The sequence below is a fragment of the Gossypium raimondii genome, chromosome 9 (assembly GCF_025698545.1).
Source record: "Gossypium raimondii isolate GPD5lz chromosome 9, ASM2569854v1, whole genome shotgun sequence".
In the NCBI taxonomy this organism is placed as follows: domain Eukaryota; kingdom Viridiplantae; phylum Streptophyta; class Magnoliopsida; order Malvales; family Malvaceae; genus Gossypium; species Gossypium raimondii.
The window spans coordinates 6,369,066-6,385,081 of record NC_068573.1 but is presented as its reverse complement, the minus strand read 5'-3'; the positions used below and the strand labels follow the sequence as shown (position 1 = coordinate 6,385,081).

Sequence of the window (16,016 nt, the reverse complement as noted above, 5' to 3'; positions counted from 1 at the left end):
AGATTCGAAAAATAGACTTGGGTAAAATTTAAAGCTCGTTCTTTATATAGGTCATGCCTTGGGAAAGTTTTTTTGCTCGAGTCCGATTTGACCCGAATATTATGTTATAAAGCAATACTATATTAATTATATATGTTAAATAATAATTATATTTATGTTAAATCACTAACCCAATAACTATTAAACTCATTACCCAAAACCTAAAAAAAATTTACCCAACTATATAACCCAACTCAAAATATAAATTTTTAAAAAATATATTTAATACAATAAAATATTTATTATATTTATTTGTGTTTTTAATACAATAAAATTTTAATATATTTATGATAATATTTTTTTAATAATAATATCTTTTAATGTATTTTAAATGCGTTAGAAACTTTTATTTTAACTTTTTTAGTGCATTTAGTGTATTATAATTTTTGAAATTTATTCTTAAATAAAACTAATCTAAAAAACTAAATATGGGCAGGTCAGGTCGAACTCGGATTTACTTTTCTTAAATTAGGTCAGATTTGGATAAAAAAGTAAATTCATTTTTCGAGTCAGATTGAACTAGACCCGAGCTTAAAAAATTGGTCTAGATACCTTGCAAGACCATTCCAGCCCATTATCACTTCTAATCATTATCTAATCATCATCAAAACAATTATTTTCCAATTTATTGCATAGAATTTTAATTATCCATCCTTTAATCTCTACTTTTTTTTAAATTTAAAGATGTCTTAAAATAATCAAATCTAGCATTTCTCCTAAAATTGATATGTAGAAAGATTTTTCTAATAATTTTTAATTAATGTTGTTAGAAATGGGCTGAAGATCTAACTGATAATAAAAATAGTTAAAATATTTTGAATAGGTAAAACCTTAAAATTGTTAATTTATTAAATAATAAATTATTTTTAAAACAATAAATGTTAACTCTATTTTAATTTGACTTTTGTTAATAGTACAAGGATTAAATCGGTCCATTTATTAATAGAGAGACTAATTTGATCAAATTCTTATCATAGAGAGACCTCTAAGGGACATTCACTTAAACTTAGCCTACTTTTAAATAGGAGAAAAATACGAGCTTAAATAGTTTGAATTCACACCCTTTTAGTTGTTGCTATAACAATGATACCAATTGAACTAAGAATTAATCAACACTACTGACTTTTTTTTTATGAAAACTAATACTTAACAAAATCCAAAATATATAATAAAAAAACGTTTAATGGTCCAAAAAGGACTATTTTACCTATAAAGGCTCATTTCTAACTTTATTTATGGAAATGGGCTAATTTTTTCATTATTTACCAGAAAGGGCCGAAAATGACAAAACGCGTCCACGTCGGAGCGTTTTTGGGTAAAATTTCAGCAAAATGCGACCTTGGGGGAGCGATTTTGCCATGTCAGCACAAAACACGCTGACGTGAAAGCGTTTTGCTAACGTGGCAAAATCGCTCCCCTAGTGGCGCGTTTTGCTCCATATTTTTTTTCCAACAACTACTTGATTTTTTGACCATTGAGGGTCCTACGGTCAAAAAGAAATTCTATAAAAACCCCCTCCTATTTTTTTCACACCTTATTTCTTCAAAACATGGCAAAAAACTCTCAAATTTCTCCTTAAATTTCTCAAAACTCTCAAATTTCTCCTTAAATTTCTCAAAGCTCTCTTTAATGAATTATTTCCTTTTAATTTTTTTCTAAATTAGTATTATTTTTTTTAATTTCAAAAATATTTGATCGTGTTAGCAATGGCTGGGGAATTAATTCGTCTCGATCATAAACATATCTTCATCGAACAAATGAAAATGGTAAGGGTTAATTTTAATTTTTGAATATTATTTAATATTTTTTCTTTTATGTAATTTTAATTAATTTTTATTTTATAATTTTTTAAAACAGTCTGTAGATCGGGTGTTACAATGTTATATTCATAATATGTCTGGTCCTCCATCACCGTTGATAGAAAATTACTTGAGGGAAGCGGGTTTTTGGCACGTGGTCACTATAGGCCGAAGGTGCAAGTTGGACTCGAAATTCATCAGTGCGTTAATAGAGAGGTGGAGACCCGAGACGCACATGTTCTATCTTTCATGTGAAGAGTGTACCATTGCTTTGGAGGATGTGTAGTTACAATTGGGATTGCCGGTGGATGAGGTCGCACTCACCGGGCATGTTCAATCTGCTGATTGAGGAGCCGTATGCTACGATTTTTTGGGTGTGATTTCGGATAATATTTACGAAGGTCGAATCGAGATGGGCTAGTTACGAGACACATTCCTGGAGCCGGGGAATGATTCGACTGAAGTAGAAAGAATACGATATGTTCGAGCATACATCCTTGAGATGATTGAAGGTTATTTGATGTCAGGCTTGTCACGAAACCCCGTACATCTGAGGTGGCTGCTGAAACTCGTTGATTTTAGAGCAGCTGGTGAATTTAGTTGGGGGTCTACCGTGTTGGCAACATTGTACCGGGAGATGTGAGGGGCGACGCCACCAAATAAAGCCAAAATCGGAGGTTTCCTATCACTACGACAACCATGGGCTCAGTTTTGCTTTCCATTTTTACATCCTCGAGTGAACCACCCATATATATTTTCACTCATAACGAGGTAAAATTTATATTTGATTTTACAATTATTACATAGATTTAAAATATAATTGTATGCTAAAATTTTATTTAATTAGGTGGAACCATTCGGCGAGTTATGTTGGAATACCTACTGCTCTTGAAGATATACGGCTTCTATTAATCCAATAGTCGGAAACGCAAGTAAGTATTAAATAAAATATATATGTATAAAATAGTCATTTCCTATTTAGTATTTAGTATTATGTATATAACTAATATTTTTATCACGTTCATATAGTTTCAATGGACACCATACGATGATCCAACAACTCGGGCATTTTAAGGTCCCATTGGTCAACTATGCTACTGTTGAGATGCACCAGACGGATAGAATGTTGCGAAAAATTAGATTCCGACAACTAATTCTCGAGGCACCTGAGGTGCTCGATGATGAGCACAAAAATGACTTACAGTAAACGAATACGAATTGGCCGATATTCTTCTTGGAATGTACCAAAATTTGGGAAAATTGATATGATCATATACCTACTCGCGAACCGATCATTATTCCAGAGTTAACGTGCGTACTGAATTATATGTCATGGTTTAAGATCATGGCAAGCCATATTTACTGTCGGAAGAGCAGAGGCGTCGGTAAATCCGTGTCCAAAGAGAATAATGGGGCCCTTTAAATTCAATGAGAAGGGATGACGGCACGAGCCCATCAACAGCGCCCACACAATCACCGGGTCCAATGCCTCAACCGATGACACCTACACCACAACCTCTTTAGGTTATGCCAAGTGCGTATCCTAGCTTTTATATGTATCCTAACCCTTATATGTTTCCTTTTTCCAGTTCTATGCCAGGTTAGAATGCATGTCTCGGTGCATATCTTTTCCCGATGACTCCTACTCAACCCCCGATATATAGGCCATAGTCGTCAAAAGAATCACATGAGGCACCGTCTTGGTATATCTACCATGCATAAAGGTATCGTCAATTTGTACTAATGGCTTGCAGTACACAAATGCGTCTCGGTATTGCTTAAAGCTCCAAAATAGACGCTTGAACACTTGTCATCCACATAGCAATCGGTCGTTGTAGTACGCAAGGCTCATTTCAAGGTCTGTTATGCAACTTGGAACGTACATCTCCAGCACTTGACACCACTGCCATACCTCATTATATAAAGCGTCCCACCCACTATACATCTTTTCCAACGCTTTCTGCTTAGCTATCCAAGGCTTGCAGTAAGAGGGCGTGTACCCCAATTGGCTACGAATATTGGCAATTAAGACCAACACAAAAGTCCTGGGATCCGCCTTCACCATCAGTAGTATTGAGTTAGCTATCATACCTGAATCCATCTTGGGATGATATTGTGAAACACCTGTCAACGAAGTATGTTAAATAATGCAACTTTAAGTAACAATATTATTATTCAAAAACCCTAAACACCTAGTGATACTATATCGACAACACAGGTATATGGACCTTTGTACTTTTTTATCTCTCACAAGTCTGTCTTTATCTTAACCGAAGACACGATTTTTCATGAACATGTACTGTCTTACACTGTACACTTGGCCTCGAACTTCTCAGATTTATATTTAACCACATTGTAGTTATGATGAACTTGTACGGTCACGCCTTTTGTGTGGTAGATCTGAAAACTCCAACGCATCATCTACCGATATATCGACAGTATGCATGTGGGCTAGAGGCGAGTACGCCCTAAATCGCGAATCTTTTTCTTCTTTATCTAAACCTCCTTCAACGTCTTTAGGTTCGAATAGAACAAGCTCCGGTTCAGAAAATAATGCAACTTCTGTACCATTAGGGCTGAGCTTTCAAGGTAGATCTATATCGGACTCATCATCCAACCCACCATCATCTGTAACGTACGAGGTCCCCTCATCGATGGACACCGTAGGGAGTACATCATCCCTTCTTGTGAACGTTTCGTAACATCCCTAATCAAATGTGAATTGCCAACCACTAGAAGTTGATGTCATTCCCAATACGTATTTCCAACATCGAACATCGACCCACCGATGTGCATGTCCCATCCACTAATTGAGTGTCGTGCAGGAGTTGTGTATTCCATACTGCTACTAAATACAAGCGCTTACGTATTCTGCCTCCCACTAACAGAGTGTCGAGTAGGGGTCGTGTATTCCTCTCGAACAGCAATAGATGTTGAAGTTGCAAATGCTTCATTTGGCGATGAAGATTGTACATATAACTTACGATAGGGTGATCCACTAGCGAGATGAGTCTGCACCATCGCCTCCAAGCTACGACCATCTTTGATATCAAATGAGTCATATGTCACGAGATCAATCAAAACATAAAATCGATATTAATAGAAGAAACCCTCATTGGAATCATTCCAAAGATTTTGCGCCTAATTCTTTTACGAAGTTCTGTCAAATCTATGTTCTGGTTAAAAACCAGTTGTGTTGTGTTCTCCGATAAAAAAATAACGCTGTTCTTGGTGTCATGGACCTCACCATCATAGTAAATAACAGCACTAACATGTTCACTCATCTTCAATTTCTATTCTGCTTAGCCTCTATATTTTTTCTTGCTGTAACTTATGCAACCTAATAATGAAATTTGGCTCATTTATAGCCTAAGGCCAAATAGGAACTACTGTAGAAAAAGAGCGCCCACGTGGGAGCTTTTTTCATCAATTTTGTTGACAATGCATCCTGCTTGAAGTATTTTTGACACTTTTTGTTCAGGATCGTCTTCTCAAAATTATTTTTTCAGGAACTACTGTAGAAAAAAAAGCGTCCACATGGGAGCTTTTTTCATCAATTTTGCTGACAGTGCATCCTGCTTGAAGTGTTTTTGACATTATTTATTCAGAACCATCTTCTCAAAATCATTTTTTCAAGAACTACTGTAGAAAAAGAGCATCCACCTAGGAGCTTTTTCATCAATTTTGTTAACAGTGCATCCTGCTTGAAGCGTTTTTGACACTATTTGTTCAAAACTGTTTTCTCAAAATTATTTTTTCAGGAACTACTGTAGAAAAAAAAGCGTCCATGTGGGAGCTTTTTTCATCAATTTTGCTGACAATGCATCCTACTTGAAGCATTTTTTATACTATTTGTTCAGAACCGTTTTCTCAAAATTATTTTTTCAGGAACTACTATAGAAAAAAAATCCTTATTGTTAATACAATTTTCCTTAAACTCTAAACCTAAACACAAAGTTATTTTTTTAAAAAATAAACCCTAATTTAATTAATTTTCTTAAAAACTCTAAACCCTAATTTAATTTATTTATTTAAAACCCCTAAAACCTAATTTAATTAATTTTTAAAAAAACACTAAACCCTACTTTATTTTTTAAAATCTCTAAACCCTAAACCTAAATTATTTTAACCATAAACCTACAACCCCAACCCTAAATAAGTTTAACAAAACTCTAACCCTAAACCCAAAAACCCTAGGGACTAAACATGCAAAAAGCCCTAACCTAGAAAAACAAGGAGCAGAATGCGCTCCCGGGGGAGCGATTTTGCTACGTCAGCAAAACGCTTCCACGTTAGCGCGTTTTGTGCTGACATGGCAAAATCAATCCCCCAAGGGCGTATTTTACTAAAATTTTACCCAAAAATGCTCTTACGTTGACGCGTTTTGTCATTTTTGACTCTTTCCAGTAAATAATGAAAAAATTAACCCATTTCCATAAATAAAATTAAAAATGAGCTTTTATAGGTAAAATAGACTCTAAAAAGACTTTATAATTTTCATTAATAAAAAAACAATCAAACCACTCCATCAAAAACACACCCAATTAAACTCTCAAATGTTAAGAACCTATAAACTAAGCTCTTGGAATAATGATTTCTATCACTCACGATTAATGTGTTGACACGACGGTTAACTATTGTTCACTCAATCATTTTGTTGTTGATGTGGCGGTCAACATCAATAAATTTTTTTAAATGTAAAATTATAAATAATTTAGAAAATTATTAAAAATTACTAATTTTTTAAATATCTAAAATATAAAATTTAAAATTATTAGAAGATTGTAAAATTTAAAAAAATAAAAATTTAAGAAAATAAAAAAGTATTAGACAATATTAAAATTATAAAAAAACTTTAAAATATTATTAGGAATTGTGAAATATTTAAAAATATAAAATTAAACAACATATTAAAAATATAAAAATAACATTAAAATGTATTTGAAGTTATACAAAATTCAAAATTATAAAAAAAATTGCAATCCAAAATCAAGAAATGAAAGCTGAATAAATTTCATAAAACTCCTACCAGCTCAAATAAGCTTTTGACTTTTGGTTTTCACTTTTGGGGAGAGAAATTATCAAAATATTTTTATTTGTATTAATGGTATAAAATTTTAAATTAATTTGTATTTTAATGTATTATTATATTTAAAATTTTAAAATATCTTATGTATAATTAAATTTATTAAAAAAGTATTTAAAAACATATTTTGTGTATAATTATATTAAATATTATCTAAATTAATTTCCAGCATCCTATCTCAACTTTTCACGCAACACCTTTCCAAATGTAGTTTTTTTCAAACCGAATTTGATTTGATCTAACTTTGTTGGGCCATGTAATTACCAGGGCCCAAACTTCTATTCATTTTATTATTATTATTAATTTTTTTCTTCTTTTTATAATTTAGATGATCCAGCTGAACTCCACCATATAAACTGAATATTCAACCCTAATACTTCCTACCGTCCAAAATTGATCAAATCCAACTTCTTCCATTAACATAATCACATCTATGCCACTTGCAACTATTATTGGACCATTCTTTTGATTTGGCACCACCATCCACATATTTCAAACCTTCAATTTTCTATCCAAATCAACTTTAATCTTTAACTGTAAAATTTTATAAAGTTTTTTTATCTGTAAATAGTTCACTCAATTTATATTCTCTTAATTATTATAATAACAATAGTATCAACGGAGTCAAAACTCAATCTACCTAATCACTATTTCATTCTAAAACAAAAAAAAATACAAATAACAAACTCGAGATTTATTTCAATACAATAAAAATATTGAGATTTATTTAACAAAATTTGACTAATTTAAACCCTCTTTTAATAGTTTAGCTTTTTTTATATAAAAAATCAAACCCTGATTACAGATATTGACACGGGAGAAAGCTTCATGCTAAAAGCAAGATTTAGTTAAGTCGTTTCACGTTGAAATTTAACAAAAAAGAACGGTCACATTCAACGGAGCAAGTGTTATTCGAGAACAATTAGTCGATCTAGATTTGCGAATTCTTATTGATTATTCGGTGATAGAATGAAAATAATTAGGGGAAGAAGACCTCGTGGGTAATGAATGGGAAAACATGCATGAAATTGGCTAAACATCTTATTCAAACAAATATAGAATTAGAATGGATGATTTTATGTCTATTATCAATTCTTCCTTTCGAGTTGAAACCGATCATTCAGATAAATGGGATAAACTAATGAGTTCAATACTAATGAACTCTATAAAAAACATTATGTATCGAAATAATACTCAGATCGATGTATTAACAATAAGTAAATTTATGCCAAGAGAATTAATAACCTTCAACAACAAATTTAAATTCATATATTTTATAAATTATGTATAAACTTTCTAATTCGAAATCGATGCTCAATATTTACTCACTCCACAATTCATGCAAAAATTTTTAAATGGTGATATTCAATACATTCAAGTTTTCCAAGGTGCAGATTTTATTTTATTTTCACTTTTCTTCAAAGAATTTAGGGTTTTAATAAATTGATCTTTTTCCCGCTTATGATAGAATTGAGGAACTCATCATGAATCAAATTGAGAATTATCTAGTTTGACAATTACAGTAAACTACATTAACAATTACTCAATTATTAATATTTTTTCTTTTTAGTTATCAACCATTACGTGATAGCTTTTAGAATTGGCATAATAGTAACTTTTAACTCTTAATATTTATAAATTATGTCAATTTAGTCTTGATTCTAACAAATTTAACCCTCAACGTTGACACATTACATAATTTAGTCTTCTATTTTTTTCAATTTTGCTTTTCTTTGTGATCCTATTACCTAAGAAAGTTGAAAGAAATCAAATCTATAATTAAATTTGATCAAAATAGAACACCTGAAAATTTAAGACAATAATTTTCACATCTTTTAAAATTAACCTTCAATGTCACAAATAAAAATAAAACGCAAAAGAAAAATCCCGAATTACACAATGTGTAAATCTAGAGTAATTTTTAAAATCAAGACTAAATTAATACAATATATAAATGTTGATAAAATTGTTATTTTCTGTCAATTTATTATTTGGTGACCAAAAAAGATACAAATAATTAAGTGATTATTTTATAACTTTTCACAATTAAGATGAGTTTGGATGGGCAATAGAATACAGTACGATACTTTAACTTACTTTTTGTCTTACGCTACAATATTGTTACAATAACTAATCTCACTACTACCACTATTTTTACACTAACAGTAAATAAACACTACTCATAGTAATACTAAGTCTTAGTACCAACTTTGAACAGCTACTTTATACTATTTTGTTACATAAAATATTTTTGAAAGCCCTAATGCAAAAAAAAAAAAAAAGATAAAATTCATGATTAGAACATTTATTTACTATATCCCCCCAAAAAAAAGGAAACAAAAAACACAAAGCAATAACTCAAAACATCATTTCAAGGCAAGACTCAAAAAAAGTAGCATTCGAGAAGTACAACAAAGATTCATTCTCTCATGCTATCTTCACCATCTTCTTGTTCACTCAGCTCGAGATCGGCCAGCAACTCTTCCAATGGAACCGAAGGCAGATCATCCCCATCTGACACCGATACCATCTCTGATGGCTGGTAATCTTTGTTACGGTACAGTGATAAGTTGAACCTTAGCTCAGGGTTCTCTTCCAAATCTCTCAAGAACTCTTCATATTCTGTGTCCAGCTTCTGTTCGTTCGCTCTACCTTTAGATTCGTCTAGTTCCATATCGAGGGACTTAAGCTTCCATGGGCGAGGCTTCCCACGCTTCTTCTGGCGTTTTTCTTCATAGCTCTTCTTTATCAGAATTGCCTCAGGAAGGACAAGTCCTCTATACTTATCGAGTTCGATATCATTACTGTTGGCCCCATAAAGATCGTACCCGAGTGCACGATCTCCAGGCTTTAGAATATGGCCTAGATGTGTTCTTATGTAAAACAACTTCCCGTAATCACTTACACGAGCCACCTCAGCATCTGCCATTACATATTTCGAGCCCCCAAGATTATATTCAGGAGAAACAACTTCAATGTTAAAGACATCATATTCCACCAGTTGCCTGCTACCAAGTAGGGACTTGAAGGAATGCCTCCAATACTGGTCAGTGTCCAAGAAACACTGCCTCAGAGTAAACGGATCCAACAACGTAATGTTGTTCGTAACTTTCGTGCAGATCACAAGCGGACCAAGGTTCCCCAAACTAGTAGCCACCTTTGGAGGCAAACAAATCAAATCCTCACGGCAAATGGGGGATATTTCGACCGAGAACGTGTACTTGTAATTGTAATTATTACTCTTGGGATCATGAGACACAAGCTGTTTGTCATGTCTACTCTTTGTTGGAGCAACTTTACCTAAAAATTCGACAAACTTCACAGCATGACTCCTGTTAGCAAAGAAAAAATCAATTCCTTGATCCATTTGCTTGATTTTAATGGCATGGGCAGCAGCATCATGTTTCAGGATGAGCTGTTCCAAATAAAAGAAGGTTCGTCTGTGGGATACACGCTGTCTGAGTTGCACAGAAGCCACCCACTGGTCAGGATTCGCCTGAAACCTCGTACAAGAGTCACACATGTTATCTTGTTGAACATACTCAACAACATAAGATTGCTCCAAAATCGCTCCATTAAGAACCTCTTTTTGAACCTTCAGCTTGACCTTGATTCTCTTAGAATGTGGTTCAGTCCAAATGAATTCAGCATTTACCAGCCTAACTTTCTTCAAATCAGTCTCCAGCCGTTTCACACAAAATGTCAAGAGCTCCTTCGATTCCAACTGAGCTTTTATCCAAGTTCTTGGGGGCTGCAAGTAGCTATCACAATCGGGACAATGCATAATGGTCACATGCTTTCGTAAACCTTCCGTGATGTCAACTTCAGACCTCAAACATGTTACGCACATGTTGGCAGGATTTGGCGCCATTGAAATACCACATTTGCAACACAAGACAGTACCTCTTGTTTGAGGAACCACAAACATATCTGATGCCATAGCAACTGTTCCATAAAGAAGATAATCATAAGTATATAGCAGCTCAAAGCAACATACATCGATGGCGGATAAAGCTAATAACTAGAAACAAGCAAGTCAATCGTATGTCTGTCCTGATGAATGGTTAGCTTAAAAGCTGCTGTTTAACAACATCATTAATTAAAACAACAGCAACCGACGTTAAAATGAGTAAAACCGGAGATAATCCATATAAGTTCCAACATATTCAACAAGACAACCTATTTACAAGCATGGCTGACCATCGGCGCAAAAGGATGATTTTATACGTGTGTGTGTGTGTGTGTGTGTATCATAAACAGCTAAAAGAAACAGAAACTAAGGGCAGAACACAAAAGTTAACCTTCTGGTTTTTACAATCATAAAAAAAATCAACAAAATCCCTAATTTAGAACAAGAAAAACTCAGATTTATAATATTTTTAATGAAAGCAAATAAAATGAATTTTAAGAACAATCTTTGAAGTGAACATATTCAGAGAGTTACTTGTATAAATAAGACATCTCAATCACACTAAAATAATTAAAAAAATCTAATTCAATATGCAAAAGAACATCAAAATCCCAAAAAATAAAAATAAAAAGAACGAATTCATTAAAACTGATACTACAAAATTATTGGAAACAAGAAAATTGAAGAAACAAATTTAAGCCAGATTTTTTTAAAAAAAATTACCTTTATGGCTGTCACCGCCAATACACCGCTAATCTGCGAGAAAAAAGAAAGAAGAAAATGAGCAAATGCTCTCAAAACCCTATAATATAAAGCCGAAGGCGAAAGCCATTTTCGTTTTTGTTTCTTTTTTATTTTTGGGAGTGTAATGGGCCTTTTGACCCATATTGTAGCGGGTTTCACTTAATTGTTTGGGCCTAAACATTAAAATTATAATTTTCTGGGCCAGAATAAAATTAATTTAATTAAATGTACTAATAATTTTTCATTACATTTGTAAATATTGAAAGAAATTATTGACAAATTATGAAAAAAAAATCTAATTTAAAATAATATAAATTTAATTTATAATTTATGGATTTTTAATTATATTTTTATCTTTATTAGTGTTAAATGTGTTTACAACATATATTTTTTTCTTCTTGAAGATGTAAATTGAAATATGAAATTTTAAAAGAGCTTTTATCAAACTCTAATTATGATTATTATTTAATAAAATGTTTTCAATTAGATGTAATTAATTTATAAAGCTAGTATACTAAATCTCAATGTACTGAAATATATAATACTATTTTTTTTTAAAAAAATACTCTTAAACTACTCGATGGTAAAATTGATAAAGTAATTGTGCATTTACGAAAAGTCTAGAAATTATCATGTTTGTCCAAACAAGGTACATTAGGATGGACCCTTCCATTTCTCAAGCCATGAGCATTGAGGCAATACGATGAAGTTTTGCCTTTTTGCTTCTCATTTCTCAAGTTCATGTTTTTCATGGTGATGTTTCTGCAAGGACTGGTCTCACTGCATAAAAGTTGCATAACTGATGTCTGCAAAATATATATAGTAATTAACATTAAGGTTACTTCATTTTTAAATATGAATGAAAAACTTCAACTGTAACAGCCCGATTTTCAGTGATTTCGGAAACAGTGGTTCGAGGCCATCAAATTTAGCGAGTAAGCTTGTACATTTTATTATTTAATATTTATGAGTCAAATATGGTTTTAAAAAAAATTTTGAATTAGTAATTTATGTTTTATAATGAATTATTAGATTCGAGTGATAAAACACTAGTTCAAGTTATTTTAGAAAATGAGGTATCGGGGCCTCATTTCTATAAACGAGCAGTAAATATTTTTATAAATATTTGCAGAGTGTCATTAAGGTAGTAGTAAAGTTTCGTTGAAAAAATTTAACATTTCGACAGTTAATTAATTAAAAGGACTAAACTGAAAAAAGTGCAAAACTTACTAATTATAATAATAAAATGACTAAATGGCTTGATTAATAAGTAAAGAAGGACCAAAATAGAAATTATGCCTAAATGAAAAGATGAGGCAGCATAACATGGGAAAAATAATAAAATAAAGCCATAAATGGCAAAGTTGTAATTAAATTGAAATTAAAATAAAATAAAAGTGAAATTAGAAAGCTTCTAGGCAATTCTTTATTCTTCTTCCAATTTTCGGTTCAAAAACAGACATGGGAGAGCTCTTGAGCTGGTTCTTCAATTTTTCTTAATGTGAGTTCAATTCTTACCTGTTTCTTGTAATTTTTATGTTTTTGAGATTGTTACAATTAGGTCCAACTAAAATTTACTCTAGTTTTTTATTTTGTTAAAGATTTTGAATGTTTCCATTGATGCATATATATGATTTTAGTTACTAAATGATGAATTTGAGATGTTGGTTGATATTTAAAAGTATTTTATTAAGTAATTTTGATGAATTTTTTGATTAGGGACTAATTTGTTGAAATAGTGAAAATACAAGGGTTTGTTGTCAAATTATTGAAAAATTAGGCTGTATTGAATGCCATGAATACTCGGCTAGCATGGGCTTGCATTAAAAATGATTAATTTGCATGATTTGGGCTCAAAGACTAAATTGAATAAAAGTAAAATTTTAGGGATAATTTTGTAAAAATGTTGTAATAGGCCATTTTAGCCCGGGCCCAACTAAATGAACCTTCAAGATAATAAAAATTCAAGAAACATTCCATTTTTACAAATAACCCAATCGGCCCAATAGCTTAACCCAAACAGCAGAAATCGGCCCTATTGGCCTACAACATGTTTTTGGCAAAGGAGTCAGAAACCCTAGGACGTGCCTCACGACTCCCTCGCTCGCCTCCACGAATGTCGCCCCACGTTGCCTCTCCCACTTTCAGCAGCCTTGCACGTTTCCTCTAGTCTTCTTGAAACAAGTCACGATCAGCACACCGGGCAGTTTCCACATACTGGCAACAAAGGAACCACGAACAACATTAAGAGGAGATATGCAGCAAATGGAAAAGATTTGGGGGGAGGGTATAAAAAGGGAAATCGAATCTGTAATAGGGGTTAGCAAAATTTTGTATTGAAAATTAAAAAAGAAATTACAGGAGAAAAACGTTTTTTGAAGGTGATAGATTTTGTTTTTCCTTTTGTTTTTTACTGTTTTTACTTTGTTTTTGTTTTTTTTTCGTTTATAAAAACAAAAAAAAAAAAGAATAAAGAAAGGGAGTAGAGAGAAACTTACCGGTGTGGCGTCGTTGAAGCTCCTTCATTTCGTTGCCATTGGAGCAAGGGAAGGGTTTTGAGGGCAGAGATACGGCGCAACTTCAAAGAAAGAAAGAAAATGGTTTTTAGGGTTGGAAAAGGGGTTTTTATTTGATTTAAAAAACGGCGCTGTATTTGGTGTACCTGAATGCCCGTATGACCTGACCCAAAACCCGATTAGATCCACATGTTTTAAGTTGATGGGTTATTTATAATTCGGACCCTTCATGTTTTTATTATTTTCAAAATCGCTTCTTTTTATTATTTTCAAATTTTTTCATGAAACATTATTAATGTTTTGATTTAATCCAATGTTGCGCAATGCTTTGGGTGGTTTGGGTAAATTGTTTTTTGGGCCTCCTCCACTTACGCATGTTTTAATTTGCTCCCTTTCTTGTTTTTTTTTTTAGGAATTTAACCTTTAAATTCTGCCTTTTTTTTACTTAACCTTTAGTTTGTTATTTTAGTTTTATTTATTTATTATTATTTTTAATACTGTTTATATTATTATTACTGTATTGTTATTAGTTTATTATTATATGATATATTATTATTATTATACTTATTTATATGCGCATATGCATATTAATACATATATATTTTTAAAACGTTTTAAATATATATTCTATATACATATTTTATTATTATTATTATTATTTTTATAGTTTTTTATATATAAATATACACATTTTATTTCATAATATTTATCGTTTCCCATATTTTATAATTTATATATGTTTTTTTATAATGTGTACATATATATTTTTATACTCTATTCAAAGCTATTATAAATATTTTCCATGTTTTTATATTTACTAATATATTATATTTATACTTTTTTTAAATGTATGAATATATTTTATATGTGTTTTATTATTGTTTTATTCTTATGACTTATGTATTCATATAGATATATACATTAACATTTTATAATGCTTATGCATTTTTTTTCTCTCATATCCATATACATATTTGCAAAATTCATTTATATATCATACTTATGTGTACATATAATTTAAATTTAAATTTTTGTTTCATATTGCATTCACATTTTTAACATATCTTTTAAAATGTATTTTGATTTTGTCAAAACATTAAAATCATTTTTTATTTTTATTTTTATTTTTATTTTTATTCAAAGGCTTTTAAAATATAAACGATATTCAAAGTTAGGGATTTTGAGAAAATTGAGCCCTAACGTCTTGGGTTCCGATTTTCTTTGTTAATTCCAAATAACCGAGAATATTCGTTATTCAAAACGCATAAGTTTAAAAATAATTTTCGGGAACTTAATTTGTGGTGTCCTAATGTATTGCGCATGACATTTTGCTTTCTCGAAATGAAGATTTTCTTTAAAAAACTAAAAAGTGATATTCAAAGTTCGGGGGTTTTGAGAAATTGTACCCTAACGTATTGGGTCTCGATTTCTTTATCTAGCTTGAACAATTGATTATCCTTTTCAAGTTTCATCATTTGAGTTTTTTTTAAAGATCTTTTTAAATCCTCGACACTAAGACATTAAATAATCAATTTGGTACCGATTTTTGGGCGTTACGAGGGTGCTAACCCTTCCTCGTGCGTAACTGACTCCCGAACCTATTTTCTCAAATTTCGTAGGCCAAAACTATTTTTTAGGTGAACCGATCACACCTCGATAAAGGATTGGTGGCAACTCCAGTTTTTGTTTTTAAAGTCGACAACTAAATTTTTGTTTTATCAAAAAATGGTTTCGACAAATGTCAAAAAACAAACTGCATGAAATGAATTGTTTTGTTATTTAAATTAATAAATTTAATGAAATTATTAATTTAGATCAAGATTGGGTGGAAAATCGAGAGAAATGGAAAATTACCAAAATGCCCCTGAATCTTGGTATTTCTACAATTTAGCCTAGTAAGTTCGTATGAACTATATTCTGTA

General features: G+C 31.5%; 1 protein-coding gene across 1 annotated transcript; it reads right to left on the bottom strand.

Annotated features, from left to right (window-relative positions):
- Window positions 1-9,107: 9,107 nt before the first annotated feature.
- LOC105798257 (uncharacterized) lies at window positions 9,108-11,687 on the bottom strand. Its single transcript, XM_012628255.2, has 2 exons — window positions 11,558-11,687; window positions 9,108-10,869 (listed from the first exon to the last, which is right to left on the bottom strand). Exon 2 carries the CDS (start codon window positions 10,862-10,864, stop codon window positions 9,344-9,346), a length of 1,521 nt encoding a protein of 506 aa, XP_012483709.1. The 5' UTR covers window positions 10,865-10,869; window positions 11,558-11,687; the 3' UTR covers window positions 9,108-9,343.
- Window positions 11,688-16,016: the final 4,329 nt, after the last annotated feature.

Bases quoted from the DNA above. Each gene is read 5' to 3' on its own strand.
- LOC105798257 (XM_012628255.2), bottom strand. From the start codon at position 10,864: ATGGCATCAGATATGTTTGTGGTTCCTCAAACAAGAGGTACTGTCTTG.